This window comes from Dacryopinax primogenitus (genome assembly GCF_000292625.1).
Source record: "Dacryopinax primogenitus strain DJM-731 SS1 chromosome Unknown DACRYscaffold_8, whole genome shotgun sequence".
NCBI classification, from domain to species: Eukaryota; Fungi; Basidiomycota; class Dacrymycetes; order Dacrymycetales; family Dacrymycetaceae; genus Dacryopinax; species Dacryopinax primogenitus.
In genome coordinates, this window is record NW_024467205.1 from 1,170,829 (window position 1) to 1,193,339 (window position 22,511).

At 53.5% G+C, this 22,511-nt stretch overlaps 9 protein-coding genes across 9 annotated transcripts; 5 read left to right on the forward strand and 4 right to left on the reverse strand.

Annotated features, from left to right (window-relative positions):
* Positions 1 to 463: 463 nt before the first annotated feature.
* Positions 464 to 1,495, reverse strand: DACRYDRAFT_116131 (uncharacterized protein; the record flags this gene model as incomplete). The annotated part of the gene is made up of 4 exons (XM_040770143.1): positions 464 to 602; positions 656 to 905; positions 969 to 1,199; positions 1,254 to 1,495. The coding sequence occupies 4 exons, from the start codon at positions 1,493 to 1,495 to the stop codon at positions 549 to 551; spliced, it is 777 nt and encodes a 258-aa protein (XP_040629342.1). The 3' UTR covers positions 464 to 548.
* Positions 1,496 to 3,741: 2,246 nt separating this feature from the next.
* Positions 3,742 to 5,627, forward strand: DACRYDRAFT_116132 (HD-domain/PDEase-like protein). Its single transcript, XM_040770144.1, has 7 exons — positions 3,742 to 3,928; positions 3,976 to 4,038; positions 4,089 to 4,255; positions 4,310 to 4,638; positions 4,692 to 4,994; positions 5,046 to 5,268; positions 5,326 to 5,627. Exons 1-7 carry the CDS (start codon positions 3,786 to 3,788, stop codon positions 5,487 to 5,489), a joined length of 1,392 nt encoding a protein of 463 aa, XP_040629343.1. The 5' UTR covers positions 3,742 to 3,785; the 3' UTR covers positions 5,490 to 5,627.
* A 906-nt stretch (positions 5,628 to 6,533) lies between these two features.
* Positions 6,534 to 9,756, reverse strand: DACRYDRAFT_116133 (WD40 repeat-like protein; the record flags this gene model as incomplete). Its single annotated transcript, XM_040770145.1, has 6 exons — positions 6,534 to 6,651; positions 6,700 to 7,042; positions 7,092 to 8,998; positions 9,050 to 9,527; positions 9,578 to 9,690; positions 9,739 to 9,756. 5 exons carry the CDS (start codon positions 9,754 to 9,756, stop codon positions 6,907 to 6,909), a joined length of 2,652 nt encoding a protein of 883 aa, XP_040629344.1. The 3' UTR covers positions 6,534 to 6,651; positions 6,700 to 6,906.
* Positions 9,757 to 9,976: 220 nt separating this feature from the next.
* DACRYDRAFT_22091 (RNI-like protein) lies at positions 9,977 to 11,299 on the forward strand. Its single transcript, XM_040772669.1, has 4 exons — positions 9,977 to 10,256; positions 10,311 to 10,322; positions 10,372 to 10,807; positions 10,856 to 11,299. The coding sequence occupies exons 1-4, from the start codon at positions 9,993 to 9,995 to the stop codon at positions 11,206 to 11,208; spliced, it is 1,065 nt and encodes a 354-aa protein (XP_040629345.1). The 5' UTR covers positions 9,977 to 9,992; the 3' UTR covers positions 11,209 to 11,299.
* Positions 11,300 to 12,182: 883 nt separating this feature from the next.
* Positions 12,183 to 13,604, forward strand: DACRYDRAFT_22092 (uncharacterized protein). Its single transcript, XM_040772670.1, has one exon. The coding sequence runs from the start codon at positions 12,573 to 12,575 to the stop codon at positions 13,524 to 13,526; it is 954 nt and encodes a 317-aa protein (XP_040629346.1). The 5' UTR covers positions 12,183 to 12,572; the 3' UTR covers positions 13,527 to 13,604.
* Positions 13,605 to 13,841: 237 nt separating this feature from the next.
* Positions 13,842 to 14,791, reverse strand: DACRYDRAFT_51919 (peptidase C15 pyroglutamyl peptidase I-like protein; the record flags this gene model as incomplete). Its single annotated transcript, XM_040775069.1, has 3 exons — positions 13,842 to 14,042; positions 14,093 to 14,677; positions 14,741 to 14,791. 3 exons carry the CDS (start codon positions 14,789 to 14,791, stop codon positions 13,842 to 13,844), a joined length of 837 nt encoding a protein of 278 aa, XP_040629347.1.
* A 464-nt stretch (positions 14,792 to 15,255) lies between these two features.
* DACRYDRAFT_107371 (uncharacterized protein) lies at positions 15,256 to 17,149 on the forward strand (the record flags this gene model as incomplete). Its single annotated transcript, XM_040768453.1, has 6 exons — positions 15,256 to 15,477; positions 15,526 to 15,826; positions 15,876 to 16,070; positions 16,125 to 16,307; positions 16,353 to 16,825; positions 16,889 to 17,149. The coding sequence occupies 6 exons, from the start codon at positions 15,256 to 15,258 to the stop codon at positions 17,147 to 17,149; spliced, it is 1,635 nt and encodes a 544-aa protein (XP_040629348.1).
* Positions 17,150 to 17,619: 470 nt separating this feature from the next.
* On the forward strand, positions 17,620 to 21,662 carry DACRYDRAFT_107372 (uncharacterized protein; the record flags this gene model as incomplete). The annotated part of the gene is made up of 2 exons (XM_040768454.1): positions 17,620 to 17,763; positions 17,829 to 21,662. 2 exons carry the CDS (start codon positions 17,620 to 17,622, stop codon positions 21,660 to 21,662), a joined length of 3,978 nt encoding a protein of 1,325 aa, XP_040629349.1.
* A 98-nt stretch (positions 21,663 to 21,760) lies between these two features.
* On the reverse strand, positions 21,761 to 22,472 carry DACRYDRAFT_100039 (FKBP-like protein; the record flags this gene model as incomplete). Its single annotated transcript, XM_040767417.1, has 4 exons — positions 21,761 to 21,956; positions 22,004 to 22,089; positions 22,141 to 22,341; positions 22,395 to 22,472. 4 exons carry the CDS (start codon positions 22,470 to 22,472, stop codon positions 21,923 to 21,925), a joined length of 399 nt encoding a protein of 132 aa, XP_040629350.1. The 3' UTR covers positions 21,761 to 21,922.
* Positions 22,473 to 22,511: the final 39 nt, after the last annotated feature.

A 22,511-nucleotide genomic window follows, 5' to 3' on the forward strand; every position in this document is an offset into this window, starting at 1 on the left:
GATTGGAAGGAGCTTCATTGCCATATGGACGGGGTGACAGGATTGAACGCTGGATATGAGCTGACCCAGTCATTTTGCCCCGGTTTTATAGGTCGTTGCCCCTGAACGGTTCTACACACAGAGTCCACTTGCTCTAATTCAGCGTTGCATCCCATTGCAGTAAGGGGGAGGCGTGGCAGGCAGGCACTGTTGTCGTTGGGAAGACTTCCATAACCAGTGTATGTGTTATTCCCGAGGCTTGACCATTGTTGACTGTCGTCGTTGATCGCGTACATCGTCGGGTTGACAGTGGTAACGCGCTATCGAATCCGGACAATGCCTTTAGGGTTCTGGCGGGCGCTAAGCACGCTGAGGCAAGTCACCCCATGTAAGGGTTTTGCCCCAAGGCTATGTGTGAGAGCGACAACTCAAGGAAAATGAATGTGATTGTTCATGAGATTGTCGTTACATCCTAAATTTTGCCATATTATCGTATGTTCTAGTGTCAAGTGTCCTGGTGAAAGTCCTTGCAAGTTATGAAGAAATGACTATCACGATTGTCCTTCAATTTAGTAGGAAGCCCGCGCACGGGCGGCGGCAGAAGCGTTTGTGAAGTGGAACGTCTGAGATGTATGGTTTAGCGCCAGTCCCTAGAGGAGAGTTGAGATCGACGTACCAAAGGTCCAGATGACTGAGTTCCGTGCTTCACCCGAAATTCCGAGACGTCACCCGAGAGGAATAGATTGCCCTTGTCATCAGCCATGATGAAAGTAGTCACGTCGTCGTTGAAAGAATTGATCCACGTAGGTACCAGAAGGCCATTCAAAGGAGCATACGTCCAGATCGCAGACTCCGAGAACTCAGCGACACTCGAAGGAGGGAGGTCGCCCGGTTTAGTGGTAGGAACCGACTGCAGGCGAGCTTCACTTTTTTGGGTAGGATAGGTGATGATCAGGTGAAATCTACCCCAAGAAAAGAACGGCACTTACGCGGTGCTACGGGTCCCCAGATCACCAGAGAATGCATCCACAAGTCCTCCTATATTTGGGCTGGAGGCACCGTCATACATTATGTCGAAAGGAAGGCCTCTAGGATTGAGTGTAAAGGTGACAGCGGTTGCATAGTAGGATTCATCGTTCGGGATTACCTTGCAGGTCTCGGAACACTGCAAGTATCCAATTCGCGCATCGCCAGAAAATACTGCTACATAGCCAGCGCGACTGCATCAACCAATGAGCAGGGGTACACGTATGATTGTTATATAGAAGACTCACACTGACGAGGATGGGGATGGGCTAGGGGAAGGACTAGCCGAAGCAGAGGGAGAATGGTGTGTCCCTGGGAGGGTTGTACGGCGAACCGGTGGCTTCAAAGGAAGGCCCCTTTGAAGACGTTCCGCATTCGTAAATGGAGCGTTCTCTGAGTGAATTCCATATGTGCGGGTTCCTGATGGCAGTGCAGATGCGTAGAAGACCAGAGCAGAGAGGAGACCGAAAAGTACAAAGAAGGAGGGCATTATTGCAACGTCGTAAAAGAAAGTAGGAGGTCGCTACCAGGTCAAAGCGACTTGCAGGTGAAGAAGGGAGATGGCTGCGAAACAAAACAAAGCTGTCGATACACTTATAGTCATCTTCCAAAGGCGCCGTGTTAGAGAAAAACTCACCATCATGACGACACACCCAAACCGTGCCATGCTGCTGGAGGAAAGGCGAAGCATTGCCTTATGGGAATGTCTTATTCAACCGGTATGTTTCTCCGACGTTCACGTCGGGAAGGAACACTAAGATTTGCAGTCACTGGAGCACTTTCCGAAGGTCCGCGCTTTTCGTCGCGCATTCATCATGGGTAGGCGCAGAGGGTGGTGCAGCCAAAGCTTGCTGTGGGCATTTTGTGGTTCTGCAGTGGCGCGACGTCTCACGCAGGCAAGTGTTCCATCGTCATAATATGCCGACAAGTGCGGAATGCGAGCACTGAGTGGTATTGGGATGCGCGCTGTGACAGTGGAGTGGGCGGTGGTGGTACAGCATCATGATGAGGTCCAGAGAAGCGGGAGCAATGAGGCGGTGGATGTCAGAAACACAAAATCAGTAGGGTCCCCTAGAAACTCCGTGTACTGATTCTTAGCCTTGAGACACGGACACAACTCATGTGTATTCCAGCTCCAGAGTATCGTCCCACTTATCAGTGGTTGAGCAATTCTCACAAGAAAAGCTGAGGTGGAGTGACGTAGACGGGAAAGTCAGGGTGGGTACAGTCACGCCGTAACCGACTTGCATTTCGATACGTCCAGCCAGTGGCAACCACGGGCGGCACCGCCAGTGTCGTTCGAGTTATCCCTATGGACGTACCTGATAGGAGAGGGTTACCGGCAGTGGTATTGGTGGCTTGGGGATGACTTTGCAAATAATCGAGTTCTGACCTATCCGCGTATAGTTCGACATCGCCCGTCTTTCCCAATCTATAGGAGCGTCTTCTCCAATTGCATAGCGGGCAAGAACATGTGTGAATGGCTAGTTTCTTTTCCAGACATTGATACGCCGCTGTACACGGTGTCGCATTCAGGCAACCATAGCATTGGTGGCGCTATCCAGCCATTGCCGACTCGGCCCACTGTAGCTCTCCGGTCACTCCCAAAAGGACGCACGTGGTTTAAGCCATCGCAGTGACAAAACAGATCAACGAGCAGAGAAGAAAAGGAGACGCGGCAGAGTATCCAAGAAACTTCGGACTCGCACGAGCCCTCCAATACGGGAAAGTACTCTCAGATGGGAATCCCGAACGGCGACCGTGCTTGCTCCGGTAAATAGGGACAAACGGCACTGCGTAGCCAGTGGCTCGATTTGTCGTACCGCGTGAAGAGAAAATCACCCCTGGCGCAAAGGAGTGCATGTGGCATCGTGATCCCTGTTGTCCGATGACAGATCCACCTCCTTGCCTGTAATTGTAAGCGCTCTGGTTCATCGCATGTGGCCAAGTACCTGATTGAGTCGTTGTATGTCCGCGGCTGAGCTGCCTCGAATAGGAGTCTCATCGATGATTGACCGAGAGACCGGTTTAGGGATTTCCGCCCGGGAAAGTCTCGGCCGCGGACCCATATTCCAGGCTAAATCGTCCCGGTAAGTGACTGAACAATAACGAGGACGATGCGGACAGTGGTATCTACAGGGATCTCGCACGGTGGCCGGGACTTTGCCGTTCGGCCAATGGTACACCATTCGAACCTGAAAGGTTGAAGCATGCATATGCACGCTCGGGAGTCATATCAACCAGGTACAAGGACGAGGTGTGAGTGAAATACGATGATACGACAATAGATAGAGCCTAACGTGTGTAGTGCATTCGTCTCGGGGCAGTCGCCGCTAGCTTTGATGTGGGTGAAAAGACAAAGATATACTAGGCGGCTTTTTTCCATATATTGCCACGCTAGCGCCACGTGTTGACACGTGGTGCTATGTAATGAGGCGCCTTCCCATTGAACGGGGCATTCTTCTTCCTTCTGACTATCCAGGCCAATGCGGCGTCGTTGGCCAATCAAGATGTCATGTTACTGCATCACACTTTATCGATGATGGCTGTTCGTGCTCCGCCAATCAAAGCAAACTGCCGAAGTCCGATGGCCCTGACACGTGGCGCGTCAGATGGCGTTTTGCTCACAGTTCCGTCTTCTTCTTACCTCCGGGCCCTTTTGTTTTAGGCCAAGGCCTGAGCATCAGAATTGTATTGAGTGAGCACCGAACCCTTGAGTGACACGGCTTCTTCCTTTGCTCTCACTCGACCTCCTGTTCCCGACTAGGAAATTATAGGATATGGAGGTGTATAAATGGGCGCTCGGGGCTCAGGTCCAAACCTTTCCAATGGTATCACGAAAGCTTTCCCACATGGCAGCAGCTCCCGTAGATGGCTGGAGCTACGGGGGATGGGGGCAGCCTATTGCGAACGGGGAATACGAGTACGGTCAACTTCCTTCTGTTTCCATGAAAGGCTTATTTGCTGCAGGTTCCGAACGCTGCTACCGGCGGTCTTTGCTCGCACTGAGTACCCCTTCATTCGGAGCATCTCGTTAGTAATTCTCTCGCACTGACCGTAACGGGTACTTATCTTTTTCCTAGACTTCCGCCCGAACCAGATCTTGAAACGCGGAGCAGGCTCATCGACCTCATGTGCCAGTGGTCGTTCACCTCACTTAACCTTTCTCCGATTGAAGTCTACCACTGCTCCTGTTTGATCTTTGAATCAGTTCTGACCTTGCCAGAACTGAAGAAATTGAACATCGTGGGTAAGCTAGGTGTACTCGAGTACCAAGTTATAGGACTGAGGGAAACTTTTCTAGACGATATCCGCCGCTTTTTGCATACCTTGCGTTTCCTCTATCCCACCAATCCATACCACAATTTTGCCCATGCAGTCGATGTTTTGCAGGCGGTATACGCATTCCTGGAGCCAGAAGTCGTTCCACCACTAGCTATGATGAAGCGGGTGGACCCGACGCCACTCTCACCCCATCCATTGCCAACACTCCCTTTCGGGTCTCCGTGGAAGCCAGTACCCTTGCTCCTGGGGGACAGCTATTTCCGCTTACGGCCGCTTGAGATATTGGCTTTCCTACTAGCGACCGTGGGCCATGATGTGGGACATCCTGGCCTCACCGCACAGTGTCTCGTCAGCTGGCTTCTTTCTTATTTTGATTTTCTTGCTGACGAACGCCAAACCAGGCCAATGCTTGTGCCCCGATCGCCACGCTCGTCTATCAGTCCCCTCTCGAATCCTTGCATTACACCCTTCTTGCCCAGACCCTCCGGACGCATGGTCTTGGGATGGTTCTAAGCGACCGTGATACTGAGGAACTGATGCGCAATGTGATCATGGCGACTGATATGCAGCTCCATGCGCACCACATGCGCAGATTCGCCACGGAGTTAAGCCCAAGCAAGCTTGCAAGCAATTCACGGGAAGGCTATTTACAGAGAGTTCTGCTCTGTCAAGCAGTCTTGCACGCGGCGGATATTTCCAATCCCGTGAGTGTAGCCATTGATGGGCTGACGTTTGTTTTTGACGTTCACCCACAGGTGCGGGTCTTTCCGAGCGGTGTGCAATGGTCATGTGCCTTGATATCTGAATGGAGCAATCAAGCTCGATTCGAGTCTTCACACAATCTGCCCGCAACACAAGGGGCATGGCCTTCGGATATGAGAACACTCGAGTATCAACTTAAGCAAGCGAAGGGGCAAGTTCAGTTCCTAGACTTTGCCACGCTACCTCTCTTCCGTGTACTGGAAGGCATATTACCAAGTCAGTGATGCTTGAACGTTTCACCGTTGCCCGCTGCTTACTGAGCGTATGAAACAGAAATGCGCGCTTTCGTCCAGATCGGTCTTGACAATAGGGAGGTGTGGGAGAATCGGGTGGAAAGGTTATCTAGTCTCCACCACGATCCACGGGATCGAGTACCTCGTTCGTTGGTGCCGGGCGAAAGATTCCCATACCCGGATGGTGATTCGGATTCAGATTAAGGGATATCATTACATATCATGGATTGTGCCTGGCAACCGAGAATACCACTGTGCTATCTGGTGGTCGACAACCCTTTCTGGAATGCTCTCTTCCCTCATTGATACCCACTTTCTTCCTTTCCGGATTTAATCCTGGATCGTTGTAGCCTACGCATTCTTCCTACTTGTAACATCGCACTTTGTATCAATAGGAGTGATCTTACAATGCTTCGCTTAGCCTACTCTTTCCGAATGTGAGGCAATTGTCCGAGTCAATCGTCTCAACGTGGTACACATGGAAGAACACCTCATAGAGGTTGGTTGTCATGTTCGGTTTTCACGGTCTCGGGACCAATATATGGTGGACGTTCGCGGACAGCCGAGGTGTTAGGCGTCCCAGCTGTCCGCGAAAGGCCACCAGACGTGGTTGTTGCTGGACAAGGGTCCTCGGCATCTAACTTTGCTCAAATCCGTGGTTTTTCTCCATTTGGTTTTCATTCCGACATTTTTTCTTATTTTTGTGGCTGTGACCAGAGTAAAAGGTCCGCTTTGAGTCCAGGGTCTAGTATCTGTTTCCTTCTCGATGGGAGCAAATACTTTGCTTCCATTTAGTGGAAGCAGATCGGTACTCTCGGGCAGGCGAAGTTTGTGCTTCCGCTTTTTTATTTTGCCTCCATTCGCCTCCGCGGAAGTTCTTACTCTCTTCCGTCGAGTTTAGTTTTCTTCCGTTTACTCCCGCGGACGTATAGTAACTTCCGCGGATGCAAATACGGTTTTTACTGGAGACAAATGTGCACAGCATTTTCAATCCTTATTTTGAGCCCATGTCCCCACCAGCATCAGACCCCATCGCCGCTCGAAGGACCCCTAATGAGCTGTCCGCGAACGTCCACCATACCAATAGCCACTGCCGGCCGGCCTCTATCTTGGCCAAGGGTCCCCATGAACGATCTCCTTCCCCGGTTTGTCCAGCACCATGAACTCACCACGATCTATGTACGCATCCTCGCTACCAACACAGTTTATAACAACGTGCCTCATAACTAACACAGAGCAATCGGTTGGGCTGCCCTGCTTGTTGGAGGCGGCGTTTCGTTCTACTTCGCCAAAACGGAGATAGATTCGCGGCGAAGATCTAGGGCTATAGCGGAAAGGAGCAAGTGGCCAACAGAGAAGAACCAACGTATGTCTTATGTATTCTCCCCAGATAATACGTACTGAGAGGACATAGTAGTGTCCGAGAAAATGGATGGGGAAAACGTTCCCCCACATCCTGATACATCTACTCCTGGCGTCAGATCAGCCCCAATGTCAATCCCCATACCGCACACTCCAAAGCCAACACCAAAATCATGAATACTCCCTCGAAGGGTTGACCGCGAATTACAAGTCATTAATGCAAATGGTGTACAATATGCCAAAGATGATATGCTGGGTATCATGCACTCGCTGAGACCTCGCTTGCAACCTCTATCTCCATATCAAGCGATGGAACCTTGCCGTTCGGGTGTCCTGTATTTTTGGCGTGCGACTGGTCGATGATATATTGGAGCGAGAACATATTGTCATCACACCTGTTTGAAAGTGAATCATGGGTCAAGAAAGATCAAATTGAAGACATACAGCTTGCCAATCATCCGCTCGAAGTCGCTAATCCCCTTATGCATGGCCCTGAATACGCTGGCATATTCATTCGAGTGGTCCCTCAGCTCCCTGCCATGCGCCGCAAGTAGAGCGTTCACCCATACGAGGTCAAACTCCATATGTGGACTGCGCTCGATGTGATCGGCCACAAACCGTAGCATAGCAGGAACGTAAACCATCGGAAGCTGACGCGCAAGGAGGCGGACGTCCGATGGCGGTATCGACTCGTAAACACGCTGAATCAATGGCTTTTCGTTCAATCGGAATGCCATCACCAGGGCTTTGAGGTACTCGTGTTGCGCTAGAACCTCTAACAGAGATTGCGGCGTCAGGTCGATGTCCAGGTCGAAGGGGTCGAATGCGATGCTCTCGTCCGTGGAGTAAATGAGCAATCCCTCGGTTGAGGCAGCCGCCCAACTCCTGCCGGTCGGGGAGAACCGAATGCACATCGTCCTTGCTTCCTGACGATATCTTCTCTTGCCCATGTCCCCTCTCTGTGCTCCAGGCAAACGGGGGTTCAGCCTGTCCTCAAGGTCACTCGCTTCTCCCTGTCTATCGATCCCGTCGATGTTACCTGCCTCCGTCACCTTCCTGCTGTCCAAAAACTCTTCCGTCCCATCTAGCGACAGATTCTGCGATATCTGGAACTTGGCGAGCAGAACCCGTTCCCTGACATCATACAAGCAAACATACTTGCTGTTCCCGCCGGCAAGCACGTTCTGCCCATCAGCAGTATAGGCAAGACTGTTAAAATGCTTGCTTCCCGAATTGTTTGCTGCGGTCGTGCGGTCGTCTGTTTTTCGGCCACCGGAGATGTCTTTTCGTCCCTCGATGAGACCGACCTGCTTCCCGTCCTCCACGTGGAAGAACGTGAGCTGTCCATCTAACGTCGCCACTGCGAGCTCCTTCCCGTCTGGTCGGTAAGCAACGGCGAGCACGTTGGCACCCATCTGTAGTGGCTCCACTGCCCTGCTCCGCCCGTACAAGTCCCAAAGCCTCACACTCCCGTCCCATGATCCACTCGCTAACTGATTCCCTGTAGGGGAGAACGCTAGTGTCGCTACTGGTCCTTCGTGGCCGGTGAAGACATCCAATAGTTTTCCAGTTTGCACGCTCCACATGTAGATCTCGAAGTTGTCCTGTGACCCAGCGGCGACAACCTCTCCGCTGGGGTCCACAGCAAGAGAAGAGAATTGGACCGGGGTGGGTGAGGTGAACACACGGAAGTTTCGATATCGTACCAGGTCGAAGGCGCGTACTGTTCCGTCTAGGGAGGCGGAGAATAAGACTTGCCCCTGTCGGGCGAACTCGACAGAGGAGACAGAGGAGGTGTGTTCGGAGAAAGTGACGAAGCAGAATCCGGAGGATGCGTTCCATACTTTGACTTTGCCGTCTTCACCACCTGTGGCGACGTGTTGCCCGTCATGAGAGTAGGAGAGCGTGTTCATGTTGAAATAGTGACCCTGTTGCTTGAGTACATAGCTCTCGCTCTGCCATTCCCAGACCAACAGCTGCCCAAGCTTAGCAGCCCCAAAGGCAAGCCATTCTCCCGATGCATTGATAGCCAGACTGGAGATCCGTTCTTGGGAGACATTCAACATATGCAGGGGGGTGAAGGAAGGCATTTCCCATAGGCCGAAGACGCCACTCGATAGACCCAGAACGAGCAGATCTGACGGGGAGTGGAACGCGGCTGAGACGATAAGCGTGTGGTGGTCCATGTTGTGAAAGTGCTTTTCGGCGATGCCCCATCGGACATGGGCTAGGATAGGTTCGGCGAGAGTGAGAGAGGTACCGTCCTCGGACATGGCATCGTCATCCTTCCCGTTCTCATCAGCCTTTGCTCTCCAGGTGAAGATGGCTCCATGGTCGCTGACGGTGTATATCTAGGCAGTGGCATAAGCGAATTAGAGAGCAAAGATGACTGGTCGACGCACCGTCTTATTATCCGCCGAGAAGAACGCCTGGATAACTGGATCCCTATGCCCCGCGAACGTCCTCGGTCTGAACCCCTCCACAGGATCGACCGTATACAGTCTCGCGGTCATATCCCTCCCCGTAGTCAAGAAGTACTTCGAGTCCGCGCTCCACGTGATGCTCAGAACGGCATCATGGTGTCCAGTATACTCGCGGTGCAGTTCGAAAGGGGCAAACTCGCGCAGGAGATGGTTCGGGGTGCGCCAGAGCTGGACATGAGAGCCGTGCGTGACGGAAATGTAAGCTCCGTCAGGGGAGAACTGAGCGTCTACTACAGGGACACGGAAGTTGAAGTGGTGGAGGACGGTGCCGCGTCGGTAGTTGACTAGGAGAGCACGACCATCGGAGTCGATCGAGAGGAGTAATCTTGAGTTCGGACTTAGGGCAAGGACGGAAATGTTTTTCCGGTTCTCGAAGGAGAATGTCCGAGAGGTGTTTCTGCAGCGATGGTCAGTGAAGAATGTAACGACGCAGAAGGGGAAATGTACTTGACGAGGTCGAACACAGACACTCGATTTCCGACAGGGCTGAGGATGGAGTTCCCGTCCGGGGTAAACAAGATGTTCCCCTGGCGATATACAGTCCCACACAGGTTACTGAACTAGCCCATTATCAACATTAATGTACAAATACACAATATTTTACATACCTCGTAGTTCGCCTTCATGAGAGTCACTCTGAAATTTCTGCCGCGCCTGAAAATCAAGTTCTTCCCCGGACCCTGCCAGTGGATTGCTGACTAATCCGGGTCTATAACGTCACACCAACCCCACGCTTGTCACCTCCTGTCCACAGACACCGCGCAGCAGTATAAGTACTTGTATCCTAACCACCATGAGCGCACCCTCAAACACTGGTCCACCTCATCCCCCTGAATTCCTCGCCCCTTCCCGCTCGCACGTCATGCTCCTCGACCGCAACCTGAACGGCGGGTATGGCGCAACACGCATCATTGCCTCCGTCACGACTCAGACGACCCACCTGGTGTTGAATCATAATCGACTTGGGAACGGAGGTGCAAGGATGCTGTTCCATTTGTTGGGGAAGTCCGAGGCGAAGATTGAAGAGATACAGTTGAATAGCTGTTCGATCGGAGATGAGGGGATGAGGTGGATGATACCTTATCTCAGGGGCAATACTACGCTTGAGACATTGTATCTCAATGGGGTCAGTTTTTTACAGCATATATCTCTACAGTAGCGCTGACAGTCATGTGATCAGAACGAGTTTGATGTAAGGTTCTGACCCCATGGACCTAATGCCTTTATTGACGATTTCTTAGGGCGACCCCACCATCGTCTCCGAATTTGTCGCCGCTCTGAACACTTCCGCACTGCGAAACCTCTCGCTCTCTACAAACTCCTTCCTAAGCGATCCATTCCTCACCCACTTCCTTCCCTCTCTCTCCGCCCCATACCTGCGCTCGCTGCACATGTCCATGATCGGCCTCACCAGTGCCTCCCTCCCCCTGTTGCTTGACTTCCTTGCTTCCCAACCAGCGAAACACCTGGACCTGCTAACGCTCAACGCCAACTCCCTGAGCTATGCCGGAGTGCAGGAGATAATCTCCTGTGTGGAGCAGAGAGTCACAGGCCTTCAGGTGCTGGAATTGGACGGGAATACCGTGGAGGGGGAAGAGGAGAGCACTCAGGGTGCGAAGAGATGGTCTAACAGGCTAAAGGGAGCGCTGTTGAGGAATTCGATGTTGAGAGCACAAGGTACTTCTTTCCCCTCTCTCCTGTCCTCAGACTAACTCTGTCGTACAGTGCGTGCTGCCGCACTCCGTACCCTCCGTCACGCTCGTATCCTGTTGAATGCACGTCCACGCTCGCATTCCGCGGTCCCCCCACTCCTGTCTATCCCCACAGAACTCCGTCTCCTTGTCCTGCGACACTCAGGTGATCCACTCTCAAGTCTCTCAGACTCCCAGTTTGCCAGGGTGTGCGATTATGCCACCACCTGGGAATCGCAAGCCCGTCGACAAGGACCACGATTCCCCCATGGGAATAAAGGCAAGATCCGGTGGCTCGAGAGCGTCGGATGTATGTACTACGAACGCGAACCGGGGACGCGGAAAGCCCAGGGAGTACCGGAGAGGGTCGAGTTGGTTGGGTATTAGACGAACGCGGTAGGCTGAGTGCCTCGGACGAAGGGGAGGGAAGGGGAACATCGTACTCATACTGCATTATTTATTGTCTTGTATCACTCTGGACTAGGTTTGGTTATCATTATGCATTGATAGAGTAACGGTATTTCTTCCATTAAGGATTTGGAAAAAGAGTTGATCGGTCACTTTCGGGAGGCAGATCAGAAAAGGCTCAAATGACGCCTTTCCTATGTAACTAGAACCTCGTGCAGAATATGTAGAGGGTTCAGATGACGAAGACTCATGAAACTCATAACAGCCACATTCGGTCAAGCACATATGTATACATATGTGTGCCATAGACATGCGGGGTCTATTTCTGGGTATTGATTTCCCCTATTCAGATCTTCGAGGCGCTTCCGGGGTTGCTATCGTCCGACCGGGCTATCGTGCGACGGGGGAGGGCTGAGACGTGTAGGGCTAAGACGTGGCTGCAGTTGGACAACCTTTGTGCAAGTGCAGACTGCAAAGTGAAGAGCACAGAAGGTGGTTACGGTCACGGTCATGACTCACGAAATAACATCCCCCGCAGCAAGGAGTATTGCCGAGGGGGCCAGAGCTGGGCGGTGATATGTTCCAAGATAGCGGATGCAAAGAAGAAACGTGGAAAGGTCAGGGACAGAGATGGAAGGCATGCAATGGAATGTAAAACAGAGTCCGTACGGCGTTGCCGTTGCTGGAATGGGAATATGAATGGAGAATGAGGGAAAGAGGAGAAGGGTTTGTTCTTGAGTTTCCCAGAGTTGGGGTTGAAAGAAATGAAGAAATAGGGATGAATGGTGAGAAATAGAAAAGGAAGAGAAGGAAAAGTGTGAAGTTGGATGACATGAGAGTCGTCGAGGAAGTATATGCGCGACTGTCCCACCCTGACCTCCTTGCTGTCATCCCTTTGTCCCATCATCCCATCACCCCATCATCCCCTTCTTCCTCTCCTCGACCTCCCCTTCACACAATCAGACGTTCCCCCCCCTTACTCTCTCTTCAAAGACGCTCATTCCCGTCAACGCTCCTTCACGCTACCACACCACCCACTATAATACCCCATATACCCACAAACAATGTTCACCCCTCCACCTTCGCCTCTCCCAGGGGGAAAGTTTCAGCAAACAACACAAACGACGAGCACCTCCCCAAACGGACTTCTCACACCCCCTTTTCCCTCACCCGAAAAACTGGCGTCAACTAGCCAGCTACCCGCCTCGCCGAGGCAGAAGAAAAGAAAACGCTACCTACCTGTACTCGTCGCCGCTGTCGTCCTTGCTGTTATCGCGATTAGTGCTAGGCAGCAGACGATGCGGGCTTTGGAGGGGTGTTGGGGGTTGAGTGCGCCTAAACCAATGGAGCTTCCCGTACCTGAGGTTGAGGTCGAGGCTGAGGAGAGGGGGAGCGAGATACATGCGCATAGGCGACAGAGGAGAGCACACGAGGAGCTCGCACACCGCCAAGCCGGCACTCCGACAGGCACCACCACGCACACAACATCAACAAGCAATTTCCTGACCGCCTCCTCCGCCGAACTGCCCAAATACACCGCTCCTCCCTCCGTTCCCAGCCCTGCACTTCCCGTCCCAACCCCCTTCCCAGCACCGTTCGACATCTCCCTCTCGTTCAACGTCACCACCCCCTCCTGTATCAACTTCTTCAACACTTTCATCCAGAATGTGACCTTCCGCGCCTGCCGGCCATTCGGCATGCTCATGTCCAGTTCCCAGCAGTTCCAGGCCGACCAGTCCAATCTCACCATCCTCACTGCCGTGGTAGGCGGGACGTGCGCGACGGACATGAGTCCCTCCGACTGTGGGGCAGTGATGGACTGGCACGCGGAGCAGATCGCATTGGGCGGCAACTGCGGGCAAGACCTGAACGCTGGTGCCGCTCTAGCGGTGACGGCACTCGAAGGGTTCAGGTCATATCGGATGATGCGGACTGCCGGGTGTCTGCAGAACCCAGTAACGAACGCATACTGCTACGTCGAGGCAGTCGCCTCTCTCCTCCCGAACGACCTCTACTTCTGGGTCGCATCCCTCGGCATCCCACTCCCGAACGCGACCGCGCCGACCTGTAGCGTATGCACGCAGAGCCTCATGAACGTATATGCGCAGTATGCGGGTCAGTCGGGCCTGGTTATCAGCCAGGTATATACCCAGGTGGCGGAGAGGGCGAGAGAGGCGTGCGGAGCTGGGTATGCGAGCGCGGTGGCGATCACTAGTGCTTCGCAGAGGGGGACAATGCTTTCCGCTCTGGTGGCAGCAGTGTTCGGAGCATTGGCGCTCCTCTTGCAGGTCTTATAACCCTACTACCTTCTATATAACTCATCTCTTACCTTTCCCTCTTATTTTCCACATCTTACCTTCGGTTCTTGGAACAACACCCTTGTTTAGGACTTTAGCAGTACTTCTTTGTTTTACCCTTAACCTTCCTCTTTGATTGGTCGACTGGGAATTTGTTGTAGGTAAACCACTGCGGAGGACGGGGTAATGGGATGTAGTTGCGCGGTACTTGACTGCATTCCTTGGCGCATATACGACAATAACAACTACAACAAGATAAACGGATACAGAAAAATCCAACTATCACGCGCATACATCTACCTCTCCAACTCATACTCACACCCCAGCATAAAACTCCGCAATCCTCCTGATCGCCTCGCTCACCTGCTCGCTCTCGTACGGCTCCCCAGGGGGAGGGATATGCATAAACTGGACTTTGCTGCCTTTTCCCACCCCGAGCCGCTGCGACTCGGCCAGCGAACAGTAGTAGATGAAGTCGCAGCAGTAGTGTCCCGCGTCTGTGGAGTGCAACGTATGCTGGTCATATTGGAGTTAGTTGGGCTTTGTACTGCAGAGAGAGTACGCACTTCCAGCCCGCAGGACTTGAGGTACTCGACTAGACTAGGGACGTCCCCCTCCGCCGGTAAGAGCTCGGGAAACTGTTCATACCCCGTTCCGAAGCCGCGTTTCCCCTTCCCTTCCTGGGCAAACAGTCCCCCCAAACCGAGTCGTGCCATCTCCCCCCTCTCAGCGGCAGTAGGTGCGCTCTCAGGCAAAAAGTCACTGACGACGGGAGGAAGCTGGCCCTCCCAGTCCTCAATCCGGTACCCGGTCTTATGCGCTTGGGACTCGAGTGCCAGATGTCCTGCATGCCCCGCACCGACGTGGATCACCAGGTCGTACCCTCCCTCCGGGGGCGGGGGCAGCGCTTGAGGAACAGGATCCCCAGGCTCGTAAGGGGCCTTCGTACCCCCCGGAGTGGGAGGGTACTGGCTCTCGGGCAACTGGGGCGGGCGGGCGTACAGAGGCAGGATAAGCGCGAGGATGGTGGCATACGATGTGGGCACGCGGAAGCAGATAAAGTGGATCGTGTGAGACGGAGTCGGGTGGGTCGTGTTGTGCAATGGGAAGACTCCGAGCCAGGAAGGGTTGTGTGCATAGGAGCGAAAGGGCTGCGAGCGGAGTGGTGGTGGTGAGCGGGTTTGAGGATGGAGAGAAGGGAGAGGGGAACGTACGCCGAAGCCTGTTACGAGGACGTTGAAGGGTTTCTTCTCTGTTGGTGCCATGATTCACCGTTCAGATTTCACAAAGATGATGCCAGTGGTGTGAGTATTCAGGAAGCACAGCAGAACTAGACAGAGCTTGGGGTGATCTGTGCGATCAGGAATTTCGGGCAGGTCCAACGTAGATAGGAGGAGAGAGACGCCAGAGCTCGACGTCCAGACACAGATTATATAGCCTTCATTGTTACCATCATACCGCAGTCATCAGCCAGCAGTGAGCAGCCCGCATGGATATCAAGTCAAGGGATCCCAGCGGCTTCTTGTCGGCCGTCTCTAATTAGGGACAACAGCGGCAGCAATCGGTGACGACAGAGGGTTTGTTAGAACCCTGACACTTCCTTCTCCCCTTTGGCTTTGCACTTGACTTGGAGGTCCATCTGCCTTTCTGCTCAGATCCCTTCTACACTAATACTGTAACTCACTGCTTGCATTTATATTCCATATACAGTTGGATAGAATACCTCAGGATGGCAGCCGTCTATACCCAGAAACATGAAGCCCAGGTGAAAGGAGGTCCAGAGGAAGGACTCTCCTTGAGCCATCCCGTGCACTCGGACACTACACGAAGGTGGATCGTCGCAAGCTACTGGCTGGTCGTGCTCCTCTGTCTACCCGTATGGTACTACATGACGAGTATTGAGCGCCTGCCTCTGCCAACAGAGAGGATCGGACTGCTGGAGGGAAAGCGGGTGCGTGTGTCGGTCTCAGGAGCGTTGGAGGTACTGACATTGTTTCAGGTGACTTTTCCTATTAAAATCGATCTGGATTTGGGGAATCAATTCGACTCGGTGCAGAGAGGGATGTATGCTCGTGGGATGGAAGAGGATCTATCGCTTTTGAAGCAGCAGAGCATCGATTTCCCGCCTCTGGACTTCGAATTCACCTTCAACGCGGATCGACATCCAGTTGATCCGTGCCTGCAGTCCGAGACCGACGAGGCAGAGGACTCGTACTACGTCCATTTCCGGATGGTGGATGTAGACAGGCCGTTTGTAACGTGTGGTCGGCACCTGGTTGTCGGGGTTAAGGATACTCTGCGTCAGCTTTTCCCTCTAATTTCCGCACAGATGCTCATCATATTGGCTAGGAATACCGCTCCCGGTTACTGATGCGATCCGCGATCTTGTTGCTCCGTATTCGAATCAGAAGTTACATCCAACTGCGGCGGAATCCCGCATCGCGCAGTACTCGCCTACCTATCGCCTCGCTTTCACCTTGCTGAACGAAGACGCTTCAGTCGGGGGGGCAGCCACAGGCTGGGAGATCCACGAGGCGCTATCGCGTATGTCCAGTTATGTCCGATTATCTGATGGGGCGATCCTGATGTCAAACGCAGGGTATATCCACCCCACCCTCACGCAACTGAGGGACTTGCACAACTTTACCGTCGAGAGTCAAGTGCAGTATTTTGGTGGACTGACGTTCGATCCTCAACTGGAGGTGAGCGACGGTGTCCAGAGATGGACACTGTCCGAAGAGCAGATGTCCGTCTTCATCAACTCTGCGGAGTGGACTCTCAGTGCGTTTCTCCCTTTTGCGCTCGTTCTGAGCTCACGTGGCTCAGCTTCTGGCGTGTCGAACGACCCCGTACTACATTTCATTCTCTTCGTCCCATCTGCTGAACGTCGACCTCTGGTCACGCACACCACCTTCGTTGGACAACGTAACGACTCTTTCGTTCTGCCCCAATGGGGCGGCGTGGTGATCCACAACCCGCCGATTGCGGGCCAAGGCTCACCCAACACGTTCCTTTCATTACACGATCTTTCTGGACCGTTCAACACATTCCGAGCCCAGCTAGCGGCGCTGCTCGGCGTGCCGCATTTCACACCACAAGTCACGGCGCTTGATCGAGCTAAATTTGGCATCACCCCCTGGCAGCTGGACGCGCTCAAACGTCGTCGCTCCCTCGAAAACATCGCCAACAGCGCTGACGCCCTCAGGAGCATCGTCCATCTCGTAAACCAGATTGAGAATATGCCTGTAGGTCAAGATGTCCTAGGACAAGTAGACGGTGCCCTGGCTGCACTCGACGCTGTGCGTGCATTTATGTCTCTGATTGACGTCGCCGACTCTGATATGGAACATTCCATCAAATAGACTACGCCCGCAACCCAAGAACAGTCTTCCCGCTCTCTTTCCCATCTCCTTGCACATTCCATCGATGCTCTCACCCTCTCCTCACAGGCGTTCTTCAACCCCGGCATGATCGGCCTCCTTTACTACCCCACCGAGCACAAATACGCCGTATACACCCCCCTGTTTGCCCCTGTGGCTGTGCCACTTGTCGTTGCGCTTGTGAGGGATCTGAGAGGATGGAGGGCAAGAAGGCGCGCGGCTTCTAAGCAGAAGACTGAGTGAGAGGGAAGAGGAAGTCTGGGGGATAGAGATGTAGATATTGTAGAGCAGAACACAAGGGAGGAAAAGAGGAAAGAGGTGACAAAACCGCAGAGAGGGAGACGACGACGGAGGCAGATGGGACGGGATGAGATGGTTGAAACCCCGCCATAGGAACAGAGCTTGACGGAGGTAAATTGGGTGACTGGGGGATTAAGGCGTAGAGGGGGATTGGATGGCTCCGTGTGTGGGCTGGTGCTTGCCTCTGCCTCCGTATCGTCCGTGTCCTGCAGCTTCCTCCATTTTCAGCACTCGCTCACTCTTTCCCCCCTCTTCACCTCTCACCTTTCCCCTTCTCTAACAGCACAACACTCCAAAACCGAACAAAAAGAAAAACTTGAGAAAGCTGCTTACTTGGACAGCACACGCTCGACCAACAGCAGTCACTCAGACCTGGCGCAGGCACCGCAATCGTACTTGAAACGTAGCGCCGTATGGACGATGGTCGTCTACCGGGGACGAGCACTTCCACACGTCCTCCGTCCGTCTTCAACCCTCACACTAACCCATCTCTCACTTGGAGACGACCTTCAAATATCGATGGGACGACACTGCCAGTTATTAACGGTCCTCGAGAGGTATGTTTGGGTACTTTTTTACGTTTTCGTTGTTGGTTACTCATATCTGTCGTCTTGTATTCCAGGGACAACCATCATCATCCGCGCGTCCACCCTCATTCCTCCCATCAACAAACGAGGCCGGACCATCAAATTACGCCTCCCGTTCACCTCGACCCAATCTGCGTGCACTACCACAGAACGAATCACCAAGGATGTGGGAGATGAACAAATCTCGCCGTCTCGACAAGAAGACGCGCTGGTCACCGTCCCAGGATTGTGCACAACCCGAGCGACAAGAAGGGTTAGAAGAGGGCGAGGACGTCAGCGAGTGGACAGAGCGAGAGTGCGGCACCTCTGGTCTACGTGGGGTGAATGGATGGCGAGACGAACGTTGGTCGAACGGTCGTACGAATGGGCATGCTGAGTACGAGCGACGAATGTCTCCTGGACGAGGACGATACCCGACCTCACCAAATGGTTTGTATGGTGGGCCGTTGCCCTATCCACCTGTTCGCTCCCCGAATGGTCGTCACATTGGTTATGAACGTGAACGGTCACCATATGGTGCTCGTCGTCCTTCCTCACGTGACCGACCGTACAGCGATCATTCACTCAATAACACGCCATCCAAGAGCTATCCGAAGGGTGATTACGTCCTCCCAAACGGCTATCGGTACACGAAGCACCCCTTCTCGACACCTGTTCGGGCTTCGCGAACGCCTTCCCCGCCATCAACCATCGATCTAACGACTCCGCACAAGAAGCTGCTACGTGGTAGTCATTCTCCTGAAGCTAATCGAGCCAATCTTTCTCCTGCATTTTCTCAACAGCATTCGGAGATGGGATCGCCGTACCGTGATGAGGAACTACCTCGACGCAAGTTGTTTGCACCGCTTCGTCCAGAGCAACCAGGGCTTGAAGCATCGCCTGCTCTTCCACGAGATTCTCCATCCAAGGAATTGCATCCGTCGTCATCCAAAAGTTCTTTGTTGTCGCGCGAGGAGTCGCCTCCCAAGGCAGAACCCCCTGTGGAACAGGTCGCATCTCCTGCGTCTCCAACGCCTTCGCAAGCGCCAGAACATCCGTCCTTGGTGTCAGAACCAGTTCTCATCCCCGATCAAGCCAAGCCCACCGCAACTATCCATGAAACGTCGAACCATGTACCACCGACTGCGACGGAGGATGTCGACATGATGCCTGCATCATCGACGGCTACAGATTCATTGGCAGCAGGGGAAGAGCATGAAAAGGGCGGTGTAAAGCCGGAGATGGTGGATGTGACCGTAGGTTCATCGGTGGTGGATGTAGTTGTAGACCCAGAGACGACGGTTGTGGCAGTTGAACCGGAGACAGCGGATGAGACCGTGGCAGCGGAGTTGATGGAAGTGGACGTGGAGGCTGCAAGCCGAGAGGAGGTGGTGCCATCGGAACCTGTCAAGCGTGATCCCCAAGATCTTCAGGACCTGATCAAGACCTTGCAGAATCGATACAAATATCTCGATCGGCAGTGGCACTTCCAGATGGAACGGCTCGACCGCATTCTCGATGATCGCAAGAGACGTTTCGCCCTCGACAAGGTCCAACAGACGCCTGCGACCCCAGGCATGGGGTATCTCTTCTCTGATGTGGAGAGCCCCGCTGTGCCGACTCGCTCCAGTCGGCGCAGCGCTGCCAGTGCCTTCTTTGGTGACGCAGTACGTTCTGACCTGGAGATGGAGGCTATTCTCGAGAAGATCCAGATGGAAGAATCGCAGGATGCTGCTTTCCGTTCACGGTATTCGGCTGCCTCGATTCCAGACATGGACATCGTCACAGGGGCGGCCAGCGAGGAGAAGGTGGATGTGTCAGAGTTCATCGTTACCAACCCGGAGGAGTTCTACCAAGTCGACGAAAGTCCCGACCACTGGACACATCAGGAGGACGAAATATTCGCTGCTCGATACGCCGAGACTCCAAAACAATTCGGCGAAATTGCAGCAGGCCTGCCGGACAAGACGGCCAAACAATGTGTCGAATACTATTATCTCAACAAGCGGGTCCTTGACTTCCGCGGCAAGTCCACTACAGGAAAGAGGAAATCCGGCAAGAAGGCAGCTAAGGGTAAAGGGAGATCAATCGTCGCTGATATCGAGGCTGTGGAGAAGAACAAGAAACAGCCGAGGCGGGGAGCCAAGGAGAGGATGGTGGAAGAGACACCGCCCGTGGAGGAGACGACAACTTCAGATGCAGAGGGCGAGTCGCCTGGTCGTGCGATTGTACCACAGCGGGAACCCGAGTACCAAGATAGCCCGATGGAGGTCGATAGCGTCGACGCGCCTACTCCTGCTGACGCCTCCACACGATCGGACACCAGGCCCAGCGACCTTCCAATTATGCCGTTGTCTGGACTTAGTTCTCGAGCGAGTCCTCAAACGTTCTACCCGCCTAGCGATGGAGTTCCGTTCAAGCGCAGCAAACTCGGTCTCGAGGTGGAGCCGCCAACTGTTCGACGTCGATCTGCTACCTCTAGTTACTGGTCCGTCCAGGAGAAGCTCACAGCGGTGACGAGTCATGAATCTCACGGTCCTGATTATGGTCGTATTGCGAGTGATGTGGGAACGAAAACCGCCACACAAATTCGTAACTTCTTCACCAATCAGACGGCTGAGTTGCTTGCGGAACTTTCTTCACGGGCCAAGGCGGAAATGACTCCACTTCCGGTTGATGTCAGGATGGATATCGATATGGCACCGGCTTCCGAGCCGGTCAGTCGTTCACATACGTCAACTCCGCAACGATGGCGAGAACCGGAGAGGGAGATGGTCGGCCCTTCGGCTGTCAAGTCCGAGTACCCGCCACCTGGAATGGAGCCAGCTATCATTCTTCCCGCGATTCCTCCCCCCTTCAAAGCTGAGATCATCACTCCGCAGAGCGAGGAGGAAACGTCTCGTTTCCAAGCAGAGGGCGCCGCCTTCGGTCCTGTAAAGCCGTTCCATCAGTTACCGCCTATCTCGAGTCTGCCCTTCGATTCTCCGACTTCGTATGGGGAGAGGTATGGCTCTGGCAAGGGTCGCTTACCCATCAGTCATCTTCTCAATGATGAAGCACCCAGATCTCCTCCCAATGGAGCGAAAGGGGGTCTACGGGATTGGTTTGGAGAGCCGAAGCGACTGCTGCCTCATGAGATCGAAGCTCGGTCAGTCGGCGAAAGATTTCCTGTCCCCACAGATCGAGAATGGCAGGCGCGACGGCAGGATGTGTATCAGTCTGCGCGCGCTTTGTCCGTGGATCCGGCGTACCGGTCTGGAGAATACCGTCCTTACACTGGCGAATTTGTTCGACCTCCTGATTACGGGCGGCAAGCAGAAGAATACTCATACCGCAGGACGACGTTCCCCACGCCTGACGGACCTTCTGACTATCGAGACTGGCAAGCACGTGCTGATGCGCCTTCTTACCGACCCTTGCCCCCGGTCAATTGGCAACCTCCCGTGGATGATTACCCTCGGCGACCTATTTCACCAGCTCCTTATTCGCACCAATATCCACCGGATAGATCTCTGCCCCCTATATCTAACGATTATTACCGGCGACCGTCACCAGGACCACCCTCATCCTACTATCCCGGATACCCCCCGCGTGTGCCATCCCCTGGCTACCGGTATCGCGAACAATCGATGCCGGCTTATGGTCCTGATTATGCATCAAGTCGCCTTCCCCCCATCAGCCGAGAATACCCTAGTTATCGAACCCCGCCTGTGTCGGATAATTCAGTCCCTCCCCGTTATTATGGACCTCCTGCGCCTCCCAATGGCTACTTCGATCGCCCTCCGGCTCCCCTCACTCCACCTCAACCTGCATGGCCTGCGGAGCAGGAGCGGCAAAGATACCCGCCCGATTATCCAGCCGATTACGATCGTGGATACTACGGGCGTTAATCATATTTCTCTTTTCATTCTTAGTGTTTCGGTTTTGAATCTTTGGGTTTTCGAACTCGCGTTCGTCTTGCGCCCATTTGTCTTGTTGGTCATATCGAAGCGTCAGAGCATGAATAGTGTATTCACGCCCTTTGTATGCATACATCCAATTGTACAACAGTCGTGCTAGGAATAGCAGCAATGAAACCCCTTTGCCACTTGGGTATTTGATCCTTCATACCACGCCAAACAACACACGCATCCCAACAGTGACGCAACTTTCAACGACGGCCCTCAACCATGATAATATGATATCTGCGTTAACGTGAGTTCTAATCCTTCAGTTCTATATTGCCACATACCCAAACTTGGTCTTTACAAGCGGGCTAATGATCGGCTTGTCCGTGGAAGATGGTGTTAGCTCGAACGCAGCATCTTGGAAGGCTCCCTACGCACTCATCAGACGCTCGTCTCCGGGATATCAGTGAACCTAACGCACGACCATAGTTCCTCTCGTCATCCAACCCAAGCTCCCGCCGGCCTTCGCCTTGTCCTCCGAGTACTCTTCTGCAACTTTGTTGAACTTCTCTCCCGCCTGGAGCTTGGCGAGTGCCTCTAGGGCTTTGCTCTGCTTTTCGCAGAGGATGTGGCGCACATTGATGGCCTGGGCTGGCTTCAGTTCGCCCTTTCCAGCTTTACCCTGCCATTGCAGCTCAGCCCCTGGGTCATGGAATTGATTAATCCTACACAAACCTTGCTTCCACCATCCTTACTCTCGTCTTTTGTAACTTTCTTTGCATCTTTCGTTGGAGCAGCTGCCTTCTTCGCCATTGCAAAGCACTCAATTGGTGGACCCGACAACACCTCAGG